Genomic DNA, 19,869 nt, shown 5'->3' with positions numbered 1-19,869 from the left:
TTTGGTTTCATTGATCTTTTCTGTTGTTTTTTTAGTCTCTATTTCATTTATTTCTGCTCTGATCTTTATGATTTTTTTCCTTCTACTAACTTTGGGTTTTGTTTTTCTTTCTGTAGTTGCTTTAGGTTAGGTTGTTTATTTGATATTTTTCTTGTTTCCTGAGGTAAGCTTGTATTGCTATAAACTTCCTTCTTAGAATTGCTTTTGCCGTGTCCCATTGTGTTTTCATTTGTCTCTAGGTACTTTTTGATTTCTTCTTTGATTTCTGCAGTGATCCATTGGTTGTTTAGTAACATATTGTTTAGCCTCCACGTGTTTGTGTTTTTTTGCAGTATTTTTCTTGTAGTTGATTTCTAGTCCTACAACCTGGTGGTCGGGAAAGATGCTTGATATGATTTCAATTTCCTTAAATTCACCAAGGCTTGTTTTGTGGCCTAGCATGTGATCTGTCCTGGAGAATGTTCCATGTGCACTTGAAAAGAATGTGTATTCTGCTTTCAGGTGGAATGCTCTCTCTATATATCAATTAAGTACATTTGGTCTAATGTGTTACTTAAGGTCGGTGTTTCCTTATTGATTTTCTGTCTGGATGATCTGTCAATTGATGGTAAGTGGGGCATTAAAGTCCCCTACTATTATTGTATTACTGTCGACTTCTCCTTTTACGTCTATTAACATTTTCTTTATATATTGAGATGCTCCTATGCTGGGTGCATGTATTTTATAATTGTTATATCTTCTTCTTGGATTGATCCCTTGATCATAGATGGATGAGTGTCCATCTTTGTCTCTTGTAACAGTCTTTGTTTTAAAGTCTATTTTGTCTGATATGAGTATTGCTACTCCAGTTTTCTTTTGATTTCCATTTGCCTGGAATACCTTTCTCCATCCCCTCACTTTCAGTCTCTATGTGTCTCTAGATCTGGAGTGCGTCTTTTGTAGGCAGCATATATGTGGGTCTTGTTTTTGTATCCATTCAGTCAGTCCAAGACTTCTGGCTGGAGCATTTAGTTCGTTCATTTACATTTAAGGTAATTATCAGTATGTATGTTCTTGTTGCCATTTTTTAAATTGTTTTGAATTTGTTTTTGTAGGTCTCCCCCCGTTCTTCTTTTGTTCTCTTCTTGTGATTTGATGAGTGTCTTTATTTAGTGTTATGTTTGGATTCCCTTTTCTTTTTTGTGTGTATATCTGTTACAGGTTTCTTTTTTTTAAAAAAAACATCTTTATTGGAGTATAATTGCTTTACAGTGGTGTGTTAGTTTCTGCTTTATAACAAAGTGAATTGTTTGTGGTTACCATGAGGTTTTTGTCAGGCACTCTCTATATATACTTGGTTGTTTTAAGTTACTGATCTCTCACTTTCTAATACATTTTAACAACCTTACATTTGTACTCTCCTTCCCTCACAGTTACTGTTTTTGACACTGTATTTTTCATCTAATTGTTCTGTGTATCCCTTATTGTGGATAGAGATGATTTTACTACTTTTGTCTTTTAACCTCCCTACTAGCTTTGTGTGTGTTCATGATTTCCTACCTTTATTGTATGTTTCCCTTTACTGGTGATGTTTTTTATTTCGTAATTTCCTTATTCCTAGTTATGGCCTTTTCTTTTTCATGTAGAGAAGTTCCTTTAACATTTGCTGTAAAGGTGGTTTTGGTGGTGCCGAATTCTTTTAGCTTTTGCTTGTCTGTAAAGGTTTTGATTTCTTCATCAAATCTGAATGAGAGCCTTGCTGAGTAGAACATTCTTGGTTCTAGGTTTTTCCCTTTCATCACTCTAAATATATTGTGCCACTCTCTTCTGGTCTGCAGTTTCTGCTGAAAAGTCAGCTGATAGCTTTTATAAACCTTTTTTTAGTGTTATGTTTTTAAGGTGTATTTATATTGATACACGGAGTTCTGATTTCTTCATTTTCACTGCTGCGTGGTTTTGCATGAATAAACCACGCTTTTTAAAACTGTTCTGTTGAAGAGCTTTAAGTGGTTGCCAGTTTTTTACCTATTACAAGCAGTGCTGCAACGAATGTTTTTGTACGTTCCCTATGTATATGTGAAATTTTTATTGCAAATAGAAAATTGCTTGGTCATAGGGTATGCTCTGCCTTCACCTTTACTAGATTTTGTATATTGTTTTCTGAAGTGGTTGTTAACACTTTACTTCCACCAGCAGTTTGTGAGACTTTTCTTCTTGTCACACATAAGTTTTGTCATTCTGATGTGTGAGAATTGGTATTTTGGTGTTTTAAATTTGAATTTCTCTGGTTATTAATGGGGTTTCTAGTTCTTTTCATATGTTTATTGCTACATAATTTCTTTTATAAATTGCATTTTCTACTCTTTGCCCCACTCCCTTTTTTGTATTAGATGGTTTGTCCTTGTTGATTTGTAGGAAGTTTTCAAGAATTGATATTCATTATTTGTTATTTGAATTATAAATATTTTCTTTTAGTTTGTGGCTTGTCCTTTTAGTTGTATGAGTACTAACTTTTTTGTATCAAAGCCTTTCATTTTCAATATAGATACATTTGTCAATCTTTTCCTTTATAATTTTGCTTCTTATAATTCTTATAGTTCTTATAATTTTTAAGAACTTCCTTTCCTACATTGAGGTTATAACAATAGTCTTTATTTATTGTCTATTGCTGCATAACAAATTATCAGAAAAACCTATTTGGTTAAAAGAAACAATAAATATTTATTATTTCTTTTCATTTCTGGGAGCAGGGTGTTTGTTTGGTTATGATCTTGGTCTCTTATGAGGTTGCAGTCAACATGTCAGTCAGGGCTTCAATCATCTGTAGGTTTAATTAAGGCTGGAGGACTTGCTTTTAAAGATAACCTACTCAAATGGCCAGTGAGTTGGTGTAGGCTGTTGGTTGGAGGACTCAGTTCCTCTTGATGTGATCCTTTACTAGGGCCACTTGAGTGTTATCATAATTTGGAGGCTGACTTCCCCTGAATGAGTGAGCCAGGAGATCAGAGTGGAAACTAATGTCTTCTTTGATCTAGGCTTTGAAGTCACAGACTGTCAGTCAGCCTGTTCATTGTGGGAGGAGACCATACTGAGACTGGAATACCAGTGTGAGAGGATCACTGAAGGCTGTCTTGGAGCCTCACTACCAGAGTGTCTTACATTTTTTAATAAGATATCTAAAAGTTATTTCACATTTAGTTCTTCTTTATTCCACCTTGAGGATGTTATGTTTTGTGTGTGTGTGTGGGGAGGTGTTAAGAAGGGGTTCTAATCTCATTATGTTTCTAAAAGTATAATAATAGCCTCAATCTCATTTGTTGAGTAATCCATCATATTGTTGTTTTTATATGTGGGTTTGCTTCCGGGCTCTCTCTACTCTCTTTTAGCCTGCTTTTTCATTCCTGTACCAATACCACTTTACAACAAGTACTGATCTCTCTAAGGCAAGTCTCAAACTCTTTTTACTCTTCTTCACTATTGGCTTAGCTCTTCTTGTCTCCAAAGGTTATTAAGAGAGAAATTGTTAAATAAATCCATTTGATTTTTAGAATCAGGTTCTATGAAGAGTTCTGCTGGGATTTTGCTTAAGGAATATAAAAGTATAACCCTTTTTTCATTAAAAAATTAATAGGTGCTTAGTAAAGATTTGTGAAATACAGATAAGTTAAAAAAACTTAAAACAAATAAAGCATCCATAACCACATCACCCAAACATCATCATTATTGTAGCATTAAGAATTTTTAAAGTTTTGATTTTGTAAAAACTGAATCTTCTCTATAACAAAAACCATCACATATTGGGGAAAAAAATAAGGATTAACATTTTTATTATAGTGTGTGTCCATAAAACATTAAGAAAAAGATAAATAGAAAAATGGACAAAGAATATGAACAGACATTTGACGGAGGCGGATGTACAGAGAAGTCCATATTCTCATTCCTCAAATGTTAACATTTTCCACATTTGCATTTCTTTTTTCTCTCCTTATCCTCCCTGTCATTTCCTCTCTGTCTCAGTGCTTTGTTCCTCCTTCCCCATCAATATATGATATTTAAAATATATAGAAATATTTTAAATATATTTAAAGATACTTAGGTTCAAATACATAGATTTTCTGAACCGTTTGAGACATGATGACCCTTTTACCTTTATATACTTAAGTGTGTGTTTCTTAAAAGTAGGACGTTATCTTACATAATTGAAGTATAGTTATCAAAATTAAGAAATTAACATTGACACAATGCTGTCATCCAGATATTGTCAATAATAACCTTTATAAGCCCCCCCTCTCCAAAAAAATCTTGGATCATCATGCAAGAGTCATTATGTGACATCATGATGTCTGGTCATGCAACTGATACATCAGTTGTCATGTCTCTTTAGTCTACTTTAATCAGGAAGCACATGATATTGCTTCGTCCCAATCCTGGTGATGTTAACTTTGATCACTGGTTACAATGGTGTCTACCAAGATTCTTCTCCATTGTAAGGTTATTATTATTCCCTCTGTAATTAATAAGAATCTTGTGGTGTGATACCTTTTTTTAATTATTGATTATTTATTTTTGGCTCCACTGGCTTTTTGTTGCTGCGGGCAGGCTTTCTCTAGCTGCGGCGAACCGAGCCTACTGTTTGTTGAGGTGTGCGGGTTTCTCACTGTGGTGGCTTCTCTTGTTGTGGAGCATGAGCTCTAGGCACACAGACTCAGCAGTTGTGGCTCGTGGCCTCTAGGGCGCAGGTTCAGTAGTTGTGGCGCATTGGCTTAGTTGCTCCGCGGCATGTGGGATCTTCCTGAACCAGGGCTCGAACCTGTGCCCCCTGCATTGACAGGTGGATTCTTAACCACTGTGCCACCAGGGAAGTCCTGTGGTTTGATACTTTGTGACCATATAAATAGCTGGTTGCTCGTCAAACTTTGGCCCACGAGTTTCAGCATCCAATTATTGTTCTTGTTTGAGCCAGCTGTTTGTTATTCATGGTGATTTTCTAATTTAGTTGTTCCTTTTTAATTTTAATTGACTTTTCACTACAAAAAAAGGTTCTCCTTCATGAGAACTTTTATTCAAAAAAGTTCTCCTATTTTTATGCTAATTTATTCAATGGATTATAGTCTTTTCCCATCATTATTAATTCTGAAGTGCTCAAATTATCCTAGATTTGGCCCATGTAAGCCCTGAAAAGCTAGCTCTATATTTTTTTGACATGTTCCCATCAATTTGTGAAGACTTTCTGACACAATAAAATATTCCAGGCTCATCATATAGTTTCCCAGCTCTAGAATCAACCAATTTCTCCAGAGAGCTCTGATTCCTTTTCGTGGGGAATAGTATTATCTTTGTTTTATTCTTAATTGCCTTTATTCTTCATTACTGTATGTTTTTTATTCTGTCTTGATTTGTTCTATTTTTTGCATGGCTAACCATACTGCTTTAATTATTTAAGTTTTATAGTTTAGTTTATTATTTAATTATTAGATCTCTCTGGTAATATTTGACACTAGAGACCAATCATGTCTTCTTGCTTGTACTCCAAAACCTCATAATTCCTGTTTTTTTCTTGACCTGTTTGATTGTTTATGTCATGCTTCTTCTGGATTCTTCTTCCTTGATTACGATTTTAAAAGGTAGATTGCCCTAGGATCCTCTGAGGAACCAGGCAGTGTCACTGCTTATTCATTGCTGGTGGGAAATCTATACTGGTTCTGTTTCTCTGGGGACAATTTGATAATATATATCAAAATTACAAATGTATATTCCCATTTCGGGAATGTATCCTTCAGGTATATTTTCAAATTTTGTAATGATGTATGTACAGGGTTATTCATACAAATATTGTGTGTAATAGCAAAAGATTTGGAGATTATCCACAATAATCTGAAAACTTTATTAACGTTTTTCTCCCTTTTTCTAGTCATATCTGCATAAGGCTAGATTTTCTTCATATGTGTCAACCAAAACAATATATCGTAGTAGAGTGAAACAAAAGCTCAAATGTCCATTAATAGTGGATAGGTTAAGTAAATAATGATACAGCAGTATAATGGAATATTATGCAGTTGAAGAAGAATAGGAAGAATAGTATTTATTTGGAAAATCATGGAAAAATCGTTGCAAGTAAAAAGGAAAAGACTAAGGTGCAGAACATATTATACAGCAGTTTTTGTGTAAAGGAGGGGAACTAGATTTATTTGCTCTATTGGCATAAGGAACTCTGGAAGGAAAAAGAAGAAACTAACACTTTTCCCCAGGAAGTAGGGTATGAACTGGGCAGATGACAGAGGTGTGATGAGACTCTTTACTGTATACCTTTTTAATCTGTTTGACTTTTGAGACTTGCAAATATCAGTACCACCTGTTTAATTCAATTTTTTAAATGTCTTACAGTATAACTTACACCTGGTTTTGGCGCAGTATGAATTGGGGCTTTTTACTAATGCTAAACCACTGGCCCACAGCATAAAATGTTTCTCAACACACTGTATGCAGCCTTTTGTCTCTACAGCTTTATAACTTAGCCACTTCTGGCTCCATATTTTACATTCTAGCAACATTGAATTTCTTCTAACACGTGGCACTGTTTCATACCTGTGTGTGTATGTTTTACCTATGTCTTCTTCATATTCATCTTTTAAGAATCAGTTAGTCATGTTCTGTGGGAAGCTGTTCTGCACCTCTGCAGGCTGAGTTGGGTGACTGTCGTAATACTCTGTGTATTTGTCTAGTAGTGCTCTTATGATATTGCATTTTAACGTTCAGCTCCTTATATAGTACCTGGACATATAGACTCAAAGATTTGATTCAATTTTTTTTTTTAAATAACTCTGTAGGGTAGGAGTCATCTCTCAAAGAGCTTGTAGTCTTTAATAGAGACATACATGTAGGAATGTAACTAACATAAGACAGAGAGTAATAAGTGAGACAATAGGCAAAGTTATATTTCCAAAGTTGTTCTTTTACATGGGTCTTGAAGATGTGCCATGGTCCAGTGGGGGACATTTTAACAGGGCCTGTTTAAGAGCAGCAAACAATCCGGTGTAGCTTCAGTGTAGAGGAATCATGACTCAAGGTGAATTGGGAAGGAAAGGAAAAACAGGGACAGATTGTGAGAGACCTAACATTCTAGCCTGAGGAATTTAAATAGTATCTTGTAGGCAGAGTAGGACTATCGAATGTTTTTGAACAAGGAGCCAATCTGATCTGTGTTTTAGGATGATTACTTTTATACTTTCTGTAGAGTGGTTTGAAAAAGGAAGCTATGAGAGACAGGGGCATCTGTTAAGATATTTTATACTGTAAACTACAGTGTTGAATATGGGATCAAAAAGGAACAGGCAGCTACATTTTCAAACTCCATGTTTTTGTCCATATAGTCCATTCAACCTAGAATGATCTCTTATTCCAAAAGTGATACTCTATTCATCTTTGAAGAGACAGCTTATATGTAACATCTACTAGTAATCCCTGATAAATTCCCACCAAATATAATTAATTATACCCTGTTCTGACCGCCTTTCATTTACTTATGGCCTTTTTCATACTCTACCTATCTTATAATAGTTGTCTTACTCACCCCTGGAATTAATTGCTTCCTTCTGGAAACCTTTGTGTTACTTTATTTGACCTACTCATACAACACTCAACACATTGTATTATTGTTTGATATTTTTTCTGTTTATTTCAATAAACATTTCTTGGGTACCAAACCTGGAGAAATTCACACTTTGGCAGTCCATATGTTTGTTTATAATATATGATTAGATGTATGAGTTTTTAAAGGCAACTTTATTTTGATCTCTTGCACATAACATAGTTGGTTACTTATTAGGAACTCAATATTGTAGAGACATTAGTGGAACAGTATTAGTTAAAAGCCAGGTTTAAATCCCGACTCTACCACTGTAGCCTGGATCCTCTGTAGGAAAGTTATTTAGCCTATTTAAGCCATAGTTTTCTCAGTCGTAAAATGGGGAATTAGCTTGGGCTGCCATAACAAAATATCATAGACGGGGCAGCTTAAATGACAGAAAGTTATTTCTCACAGTTCTGGAGGCTGTGAAGTCTGAGAGCATGGTTTCAGCATTTTTGGGTTCTGGTGAGGACATTCTTCCTGGCTTGCAGGTAGTACCTTTTCGTTGTGTTCTCACTAGGTGGAAAGAGACACAACAAGCTCTTGGATGTCTTTTCTTATAAGGGTACTAATGCCATCATGAGGGCCCCACCCTTGTGACCCCATCTAAACCTAATTTCTTCCCAAAGGCCCCATCACACTGGGGGTTAGGCTTTCAACATATGAATTTGTGGCGGGGGCACAAACAGTCCATAGCGCTATCTTATACAGTGGTTTTGAGAATTAAATAATTTATGGAAAGCATTTAGCACTGTGCCTCTAACATAAAAAGTGATGTGTTTAACCTGTTGTCATCATTGTCATTATTTTGACAGCATAAATTTTGCATATGGGGTAATGGAGGAAAATTGCAGATGCATTAGTGATTTTTGTCTTCATTGATGGAGGATATGTGATTAATTATGAAGAGAAATGTAGGAAGAAGAGCAGGATTGCAGGCATTCTGATTAGAGGTGCTTTCTTCACTCTATCAAGAGACAAGAAGATGGATGCAAATGTTAGGTTTATAGATGTAGCATAAAAATGCTAAGAGTAGAAGAAAAGAGAACCTTTAATATTCTTTGTATGTATATGATCTTTAAAATGCAATTCTTAATTGTTTTTATTCAAATCTTTATTTTTCTTTTCTCTGATTTCATTGATAAGGATGAGTTTTTCTGTGAGCCCAGGAAGGCAGAAATATCATTTATATCTTCATCCACAAATAATACTAAATTCGGTTTGCTGGATTTTGAAAAGTTCTGTTTCAGACATTTTGAATCTTAGACATATTTTGACATTTTAGAATTGGAGTATAATATATTTCTATCCTCTAGCTTGTGGATTTACTTTCTCCTCTCTAAGTTAATGAATCAAAGGTTTATTAGCCTTTCTAGGACTTTAAGTATCTCTAATTCTTTCACTTTTGGCAATAATTCTCCACATTTACTTTATAGAGTCCCTTTGGTGGAGGCCACGGGCGGAGAGGAAGCACAGGATTCATAAGATGGAGGGCGGGTGAGTGACTGAGAATTTGGGCTGGACTTGGAAAAAAAAGTGGTAGTGGTTGCACCTTCATAATAGGAATAAATTTGAAGTGTAAGTTGGGACATTACATTGTCTTGGTCAGGTCTGTAAAGATAATGGAATGGTTTTGAGTTTTTTCTTTATGTAAATTTATTAATAATTTATATGACTGAGCTATCATGCCATCTGTACTACGATTTTATCAAAATTCACACTGTGAGCACACAGTTGACAGTTTGCAGGAACATAGAGCCAATAGTTTATCCCAGACTACATCTTTTCTTTGGTAATAGTGGTCAGAAATACATCGTTAAATTGTGGTTTGGGACTTATCTTTTTTGTTTTAATAACAGAAATTTCACCTCTTAATAATATAACCTTAAATTGGCATGCAAGTTTACTGATGAATTTATGGATTTTCTATGAGTGTATGTAGTGGTATGTAGTTAGATAAGACTGATTGTAATATTATAAAGTAGAAAAAGTTTTTCTCTAGGACCCTTTCACTGCTTTTTCCTTGTTTCTTCAACCTCCTCATTTAGGAGTTATCCTCCATAGATAGGCCTTTCCCTGTTTTATCTTTATCAAAAGAAATCCCCCAGTACTTTAGGGCCTTGACAGGTTACCTTTGAAAGCCAAATAGATACATTAAGTGACAGATTTTTTAACATTTAATTGGGGCTTTTGAAAATCCAAACAGAATTTCCTTTTGGTGAAACTTGAAACATTGACTGACATCTGTTGGGAGAAATATTTTCAGCCAAGAGAGTTTTCTGACTCTGCTCCTTAAGTGACAACATGTTGCCAGGTAGGAAGGGAACGAACACTGTTACATGCTAGTGTCTGAGCATCTGTGCCAGGTCCTTTATACAGTATCATTTGATCCCCAAAGGGAGCTTTGTGAGATAGGCATTCTTATTCACATTTTACAAAAGAGGAACTGAAAGAGGCACAGACAGGTGAAGTGACCTTCCTAAAGAGGTCACATCAGAGGCACATCTTTTTTTTTTTTTTTTGCAGTAAGTGGGCCTCTCACTGTTGCGGCCTCTCCCGTTGTGGAGCACAGGCTCCGGACACACAGGCTCAGTGGCCATGGCTCACGGGCCTAGCCGCTCCATGGCTCATGGACCTAGCCGCTCCATGGCATGTGGGATCTTCCCGGACCGGGGCACGAACCCGTGTCCCCTGCATTTGCAGGCGGACTCTTAACCACTGCGCCCCAGGGAAGCCCTAGGCACATCTTAAAAGCAGGACTTTCAGACTCCAAAGCTTTTACATTTACCAGTAGACCAGTATTTGACAGTCATTTTGTTTTTTTTTGTTTAATCTATAATTCTTTTTGGTGAACATAAAATATCTTGCCCTCAGGAATTCCTTTACGTGTTTCTATAGAGAGGGTTCCCCATCTCCTTCGTAAGACACCGCTTAGATCCTGCTGCTTGTGGTTGATTAGTCTTGAACTTTTTATTGTGTTTTTGGCTAGGAGTATAAAATTGCATTATTAGCAGAGATGGTGAACACTACAACATTCAGCTCTAAACATATTGAATTAGATTTGTTTGTTTTTAGCAGATTGGCCAACTTTGAAGTTTGTACTTAGAGTAAGGAAGTGTATGACATATACTACCTAAGTATGTGTACTCTAAGCGTATATACAATATGACAACTGTATATATGTGAACTATAACATTTGGGAATTATCACAGCAAGAATGAATACATTTCTTGTTATTGATACTTTTGAACAGGTATGTTCAGTGTTACAAAACATTTTGAAAATGTTCATTCGACAAAGAAATATAAAGTGCTTGCTATGTGCCAGGGCTATGCTAAATTCTACGCTGAACACAACACTAAAAACACATGGTTTCTGCCCACAGTGAGATGATGGTTTAGAAGGGAGACAAACTTGTGAGGTAACTATTAAAATACGCTATATTCGGGGCTTCCCTGGTGGCGCAGTGGTTGAGAGTCCGCCTGCCGATGCAGGGGACACGGGTTCGTGCCCCAATCCGGGAAGATCCCACATGCCGCAGAGCGGCTGGGCCCGTGAGCCATGGCATCAAGGCCTGCACGTCCGGAGCCTGTGCTCCGCAACGGGAGAGGCCACAACAGTGAGAGGCCCGCGTACCGCAAAATAAATAAATAAATAAAATAAAATACGCTATAATCATTACAGTTATGGAGTCTGTAGAAGGAAGAGTGGGTGCACTATGGAAGGACAAGTTAATTGTGCTTGGGTGACTTGGGAAGATTTTGAGAAGAGGTAGTTTAAACTGAAGGCCGAATATATTCTTGACTACAGGAAAATTCATGATCTGCTCATACATATTGTATACACAACATTTGCATGGGCAGCATTTCCCTTACTTGTATGCATAAATGTAGTATTAAGTTTGAACACTTAGTGTCTTCCATTTACCTCTAAATCATACATCCTCTATATATCTTTTAGAAGGCTTCTCCTGTAGTTGCTTGTTTCCTTTATTTTTCTGTTCTGCTGCTGTAAAATTTCTCTGGTTTTTGGAAAGAGGCAGACTAATTGCTGGACAGTAGAGGAAAGTTACATTTATGATGATGGCTCTATTTCTACATTCTTTAAAACAGTTAGTAGTGAGTGAAGCATCACAGTGATGGTGGAAAATGGTAAGGAGAGCAGGGTAATAGGACTAGGTGCCTGATTGCTTTATTATTTTTACTGTCGCACAAATCGTTTTCTTCTATTTAGAATAATCTAAGGACTGAAAGTATGACTAGCTGTATTCTTGAGCTGAAAGTGAAGTTAGAAGACAGTTGTCTGGAGGGAAACATTGCATTTAGTGGTATATTAATGATTTCCTGGCCCATTTTGATTGTAAGGCTTTTTGGTGAATTATACTTATGAAGAGTTCCCCTATGATTAAGTATTAGGATACGTGCCTGTCTCTAATATACATGCTGGTTCTCATAGGCAGACACATTGGCAGATGTTAAGGCAATTCAGTTTAGTTGAGAAAGCCGCATGATATTATGGAAAGAGCCCTGCACCAGACGTTAAGAAAGCTGAATTCAGGTCCTGCCTCTGGCTCTTAGGTAATTTGTTCTCTGCCTTTGAGCTAGTCAGGTGACCTCTCTTAGGCCTCAGTTTCTTGCTTTTTAAATACTGGGTTAGGATAATGCTCCCTAAGGTATTGCTCAACTCACACTTTAATCATTTTATTATTGACAAGGGATTTAGTCACCAACCAAATCTATACTGCGTGCTTTCATATTTCAGGTTCTGTGCTAGGTGGTGTAGTCAAAAAGAGACATGGAGGGTAGTCGTAGATCAATGGGAGAGAGCTGAGAGTTGAGAAACTTATACAACTCTGGTAAATTTTTGATAGATGTAGCAAGACCATTCACTGCAGGAGAATAGTCTTCAACAAATGATGCTTGTACAACTGGATTTCCACATGCAGAAGAATCAATTTAGACCCCTACCTCATACTGTGTACAAAAAATAACTCAAAATGGATTAAAGACCTAAACATAAAAGCTAAAACTATAAATCTCTTGGAAGAAAATGCATAAATCTTTGTGATCTTGGATTGGGCAGTGGTATTTCAGATTTGATACCAAATGCACAAGCAACCAATGAAAAATGGATAAATTGGACCTCATCAAAATTAAAAACTTCAAAATAGACTTTAAAATAAAGACTATTACAAGAGACAAAGAAGGACACTACATAATTATCAAGGGATCGATCCAAGAAGAAGATAAAACAACTGTAAATATTTATGCACCCAACATAGGAGCACCTCAATACATAAGGCAAATACTAGCAGCCATAAAAGGGGAAATCGACAGTAACACAATCATAGTAGGGGAGTTTAACACCCCAATTTCACCAGTGGACAGATCATCCAAAATGAAAATAAATAAGGAAACACAGGCTTTAAATGATACATTAAACAAGATGGACTTAATATTTATAGGACATTCCATGCAAAAACAACAGAATACATATTCTTCTCAATTGCTCGTGGAACATTCTCCAGGATCGATCATATCTTGGGTCATGAACCAAGCCTTGGTAAGTACAAGAAAATTGAAATTGTATCAAGTATCTTTTCCGACCACAACGCTATGAGACTAGATATCAATTACAGGAAAAGATCTGTAAAACATACAAACACATGGAGGCTAGACAATATACTACTTAAAAACGAAGTGATCACTGAAGAAATCAAAAATACCTAGAAACAAATGACAATGGAGACACGACGACCCAAAACCTATGGGATGCAGCAAAAGCAGTTCTAAGAGGGAAGTTTATAGCCATACAATCCTACCTTAAGAAACAGGAAACATCTCAAACAACCTAACCTTGCACCTAGAACAATTAGAGAAAGAAGAACAAAAAACCCCCAAAGTTAGCAGAGGGAAAGAAATCATAAAGATCAGATCAGAAATAAATGAAAAAGAAATGAAGGAAACAATAGCAAAGATCAATAAAACTAAAAGCTGGTTCTTTGAGAAGATAAACAAAATTGATAAACCATTAGCCAGACTCATCAAGAAAAAAAGAGAGAAGACTCAAATCAATAGAATTAGAAATGAAAAAGGAGAAGTAACAACTGACACTGCAGAAATACAAAGGATCATGAGAAATTACTACAAGCAACTCTATGCCATTAAATTGGACAACCTGGAAGAAATGGACAAATTCTTAGAAATGCACAACCTGCCAAGACTGAACCAGGAAGAAATAGAAAATATGAACAGACCATTCACAAGCACTAAAATTGAAACTGTGATTAAAAATCTTCAAACAAACAAAAGCCCAGGCCCAGATGGCTTCACAGGTGAATTCTATCAAAGTTAGAAAAGAGCTAACACCTATCCTTCTCAAACTCTTCCAAAATATAGCAGAGGGAGGAACACTCCCAAACTCATTCTACGAAGCTACCATCACCCTGATACCAAAACCAGACAAGGATGTCACAAAGAGAGAAAACTACAAACCAATATCACTGATGAACATAGATGCAAAAATCCTCAACAAAATACTAGCAAACAGAATCCAACAGCACATTAAAAGGATCATACACCATGATCAAGTGGGGTTTTTCCCAGGAATGCAATGATTCTTCAATATACGCAAATCAATCAACATGATACACCATATTAACAAATTGAAGGATAAAAACCATATGGTCATCTCAATAGATGCAGAGAAAGCTTTCGACAAAATTCAACACCCATTTATGATAAAAACCCTGCAGAAAGTAGGCATAGAGGGAACTTTCCTCAACATAATAAAGGCCATATATGACAAACCCACAGCCAACATTGTCCTCAACGGTGAAAAACAAACCATTTCCACTAAGATCAGGAACAAGACAAGATTGCCGACTCTCACCACTCTTATTCAACGTAGTTTTGGAAGTTTTAGCCACAGCAATCAGAGAAGAAAAAGAAATAAAAGAAATCCAAATCAGAAAAGAAGTAGTAAAGCTGTCACTGTTTGCAGATGATGTGATACTATACATAGAGAATCCTAAAGATGCTACCAGAAAACTGCTAGAGGTAATCAATGAATTTGGTAAAGTAGCAGGATACAAAATTAATGCACAGAAATCTCTTGCATTCTTATACACTAATGATGAAAAATCTGAAAGTGAAATTAAGAAAACATTCCCATTTACCATTGCAACAGAAAGAATGAAATGTCTAGGAATAAACCTACCTAAGGAGACAAAAGACCTGTATGTAGAAAATTATAAGACACTGATGAAAGGAATTAAAGATGATACAAATAGATGGAGAGATATACCATGTTCTTGGATTGGAAGAATCAACATTGTGAAAATGACTCTACTACCCAAAGCAATCTACAGATTCAATGCAATCCCTATCAAACTACCACTGGCATTTTTCACAGAACTAGAACAAAAAATTTCACAATTTGTATGGAAATGGAAAAAGCCCTGAAAAGCCAAAGCAGTCTTGAGAAAGAAATACAGAGCTGGAGGAATCAGGCTCCCTGACTTCAGACTATACTGCAAAGCTACAATAATCAAGACAGTATGGTACTGGCACAAAAACAGAAATATAGTTCAATGGAACAGGAGAGAAAGCCCAGAGATAAACCCACATGCATATGGCCTTTATCTTTGATAAAGGAGGCAAGAATATACAGTGGAGAAAAGACAGCCTCTTCAATAAGTGGTGCTGGGATCATTGGACAGGTACATGTAGAAGTATGAAATCAGAACACTCCCTAACACCATACACAAAAATAAACTCAAAATGGATTAAAGACCTAAGTGTTAGGCCAGACACTATCAAACTTTTAGAGGAAAACATAGGCAGAACGCTCTATGACATAAATCACAGCAGGATCCTTTTTGACCCACCTCCCAGAGAAATGGAAATAAAAACAAAAATAAATGGGACCTAATGAAACTTTAAAGCTTTTGCACAGCAAAGGAAACCATAAACAAGACCAGAAGACAACCCTCAGAATGGGAGAAAATATTTGCAAATGAAGCAACTGACAAAGGATTAATCTCCAAAATTTACAAGCAGCTCATGCAGCTCAACAACAAAGAAACAAACAACCCAATCCAAAACTGGGCAGAAGACCTAAATAGACATTTCTCCAAAGAAGATATACAGATTTCCAACAAACACATGAAAGAATGCTCAACATCATTAATCATTAGAGAAATGCAAATCAAAACTGCAATGAGATATCTCACACCGGTCAGAACGGCCATCATCAAAACTAGAAACAATAAATGCTGGAGAGGGTGTGGAGAAAAGGGAACCCTCTTGCACTTTTGGTGGGAATGTAAATTGATACAGCCACTATGGAGAACAGTATAGAGGTTCCTTAAAAAACTACAAATAGAACTACCATACGACCCAGCAATCCCACTACTGGGCATATACCCTGAGAAAACCATAATTCAAAGAGTCATGCACCACAATGTTCATTGCAGCTCTATTTACAATAGCCAGGACATGGAAGCAACCTAAGTGTCCATCAACAGGTGAATGGGTAAAGAAGATGTGGCACATATATACAATGGAATATTACTCAGCCATAAAAAGAAATGAAATTGAGTTATTTGTAGTGAGGTGGATGGACCTAGAGTCTGTCATCCAGAGTGAAGTAAGTCAGAAAGAGAAAAACAAATACCGCATGCTAATACATATGTATGGAATCTTAAGAAAGAAAATAAAAAAGGTCATGAAGTACCTAGGGGTAAGACGGGAATAAAGACACAGACCTACTAGAGCATGGACTTGATATGGGGAGGGGGAGGCGTAAGCTGTGACAAATTGAGAGAGTGGCATGGACATATATACACTACCAAACATAAAATTGATAGCTAATAGGAAGCAGCCACAGAGCACAGGGAGATCAGCTAGGTGGTTTCTGTCCGCCTAGCGGGGTGGGTTAGGGAGTGGGGGAGGGAGGGAGAAGCAAGAGGGAAGAGATATGGGAACATATGTATATGTATAACTGATTCACTTTGTTATAAAGCCGAAAAGTAGCACACCAGTGTAAGGCAATTATATTCCAGGAAAGATGTTAAAAAAAAAATGAAAAACTTATGTGTCAAATGGCACTCTTAAGAAAGTGAAAAGACAACCCACAGGATGGGGAAAATATTTGAAAATCATACATCTGATAAAGGTCTAGTACCCAGAGTATATCAAGAATATATGACTCAGTAATAGAAAGACAGCCTAAATTAAAAATGGGCAGCAGATCTGAATTGACATTTTTCCAAAGAAGATACACAAATGGCCAATAATTCATGAAGAGGTTCTCAACATCATTAACCAGCAGAGAAATGCATATCAAAATCACATGAGATATCACTTCACACTCATTAGGATGGCACTAATCAAAAAGATGGATGATGAAAAGTGTTGATGAGGATATGAAGACATTGGAACCCTCATACACTGCTTGTGTTATTGTAAAGTGGTACAGCTGCTTTGGAAAACAATTTGGCAGTTCTTTGAAAACTTAAACAGAGTTATCATATGACCCAGCAGTTTCGTACTTAGGTATATACCCAAGAAAATTTAAATCTTATGTTTATACAAAATTTGTATATGAGCATTCATAGTAGCATTATTCATAAAAGCCCCAAAGTGGAAATAACCCAGATGTCCATTAACTATTGCATGGGTAAACAAAATATGGAATAATCCATAAAATGGAATATTACTTAGCCAGAAAAGTAATGAAGTGTATACATGCTATACCATGGACGTACCTTGAAAACCTTATGCTAAGTGAAAAAAGTTGGATATGAAAGGCCATATATTGTATGATTCCATTTGTATGAAATGTCCAGAATGGGCAAATCCACAGAGACAGGAAGTAGTTTAGTGGTTGTCGGGGCTAGGAGGAAGAGGGAATGGAGAGTGGCTGCTAAAATGGGTTCAGGGTTTCCTTTTAGGGTGATGAAAGGTTCTGAAATTAGTGGTGATGGTTATACAACCTTGTGAATATATTAATACTAAAAACAAAACTACACTTTAAAATGGTAATTTTATGGTATGTGAATTATATCTCAATTTTTTTGTTTTTAAAAGACATGGTCCTTTCCTTCATGGTGCTAAAATGAACTGTTAATATGATAGGGATAATAAAGGGTTCCATGGGAGGATACAGTATGACATTCTGTCCTACTGTGTGGAGTTGGGGGTCAGATTCCTGGAATAAGTAACATTTAAATGGAGACCTGAAGAATTCAAGAATGAATTGAAGTTACGTAGGTGAAAAAACTGGTATAGTGGAAATTAGGAAACAGGGACGAATATATCAGAATTAATAAAGCCAATTTTAGTTCTAACAGGTATAGGCTCCTACCTCTGGCACTAGGTAAGATTGTCACAGATCTTTTACCTTGAGTAATTTAATTATCCTATAATGTGTATTATGAAAAAATTATGTATCTTAACCTTCTGGGGAAAACATTTTTCATGATTTGATTCTAAATATTTAAAAATTTTAGTGTATGACAGTTTATAATTTAAAATTTTCCTGAAACCAGAGCTAGATTCTATAATTTGTTTATGCTGGGTTTTTTTTCTCCCCTTTATCTGTTTGTAGATTTTATAAGCCAGGTTTTCAACCTTCCTTCATATAAAAATTCTACTGTTTTCTTTCCTTTTGACAGTTTGAGGTTAATTTCAGATCTTTGTAAGCATTATTTGCTATAGAGTTGGGATAAATACAAATGTTTGTTTCTCTTTGCTGTTAGGTAATAAAATATTTTATTAAGAAGAAATTTCAAACATGTACAAAAGTAGAATAATATAGTCAACACCCATGTAATCAACACCAGCTTCAAAAATTTCCAACTCATAGCCAATCTTATTATATATACCCACCTATTCCTTCACTTCCTAAATTATTTGGAAGCAAATCTCAGAAGTTACATCACTTTATATGCATGTTCATATATCTCAGTGAAAAGAATTCTTTTCTTTTTAATATGTATTATTGAGTATTTTTTAACTTGGAAATTTTTCCATATGAAAACAAATTATTTAAAAAGTTGTCTCTTGCTGGAAATGAATAGCTAATTTGTTACTCTTTTTTTTTTTTGCTTATATACAGTGTTCATTTTTTCTAATAAATATTAGGTATGCTTATAAAATGATAAAGTTGACGTTATGAGAATGTGGTTCATAGTCTTTATGTTCCTTGTTGTGATTAACTAGGACTTAGGCATGGTGAAACTTTACAGCCAGTAGTTATGTCCTTTTACCGTATTCAGTGGGCTTTTCTGCTTCGCCTTATAGGAGTGTCTGTATCATTTAACATTATGGGCTACCAGTCCTTGTTGAACACACATCTCTCTTGGCTTCCCTGACATTTGGCTTTCTTGGTTCATCCCTGTATTGGAGTGCTCTTTTACTGACACATTATCTTTTGATATCCACTACATGTGACTATATCTCATCCTTATTCTATTCTTGAGCCTCTTCTGTTCTCTCTGCAAACTCTTTATTTCTGCTGGCATGCTGCATGACATCATAAACATACATTATGTATGTATTAGTGAATCCCAAATATTTGTTACTAGTCAATGAAAGAACCTCTTTAATGTTCTAGTTGATTATTTAAAATGTTCCAATGGATAGATATCCCATTGTCATGATAAATTCAGCTTTTCAAAATTTTCATCTTTTTTTTTCATTAATACTGATTCCCCTTCACCTTTCCTCTATTGACAAATTATTAGACTTCTTCAAATCACTAGGCTAGAAATATATCTTCCTCCTCTTTCAACCTCCTATGTACATCCTATTATCTTGTTCTGTTAACTCTTCCTTCAAAATATGTTATTTGCATTTTCATTATTATTACCTATTCTAAGCATTTCCTTTAGGAAATTTCCTAACTACCTTTAGGTCATCTAAGTGCTCTTCTCTGTGATTCCCTAAACCCTGTGTGTTCTCCACAGTCAAGATGATGTATATACATGTCTCTCCCTTATTAGAATTCATACTCTTCAGGGGCTAAGATTGGATTTCATTCATGCTGCGACCATAATACATAGTAATATTCATTAAATTGTTAATTGAATTGAATTGGATTTCTAATCTTTTTACCTACTATATAATATCCTGTAATATCTATTTAAGGTCTTGTCTTTCCCTTGCAGTGCATCCTATATAAAGTACTCTTTGAGAATCCAATAAAAGCACTATAGTCTCTATCAATGTGCCCTGCAAATTTCTGTCAATGGAACTTAT

The 19,869-nt window shown here is 35.8% G+C and overlaps 1 protein-coding gene across 3 annotated transcripts in view; it reads left to right on the top strand.

The window, feature by feature from the left end:
* The window catches only part of AKT3 (AKT serine/threonine kinase 3), a 386,558-nt gene that overhangs the window by 59,365 nt on the left and 307,324 nt on the right, over positions 1-19,869 (top strand). Inside the window, exon 4 of one of the 3 annotated variants that reach the window (XM_032643721.1) lies at positions 9,043-9,103. The exons of the other annotated variants lie outside the window; for them this stretch is intronic. Coding sequence (XP_032499612.1) covers positions 9,043-9,103 — 61 coding nt within the window. The remainder of the gene's footprint in view (positions 1-9,042; positions 9,104-19,869) is intronic. 3 annotated transcript variants of the gene reach the window in all.

Source organism: Phocoena sinus, chromosome 1 (assembly GCF_008692025.1).
Source record: "Phocoena sinus isolate mPhoSin1 chromosome 1, mPhoSin1.pri, whole genome shotgun sequence".
NCBI lineage: Eukaryota > Metazoa > Chordata > Mammalia > Artiodactyla > Phocoenidae > Phocoena > Phocoena sinus.
The sequence above is the reverse complement of the archived record's forward strand: the minus strand, read 5'-3'. Positions and strand labels throughout refer to the sequence as shown.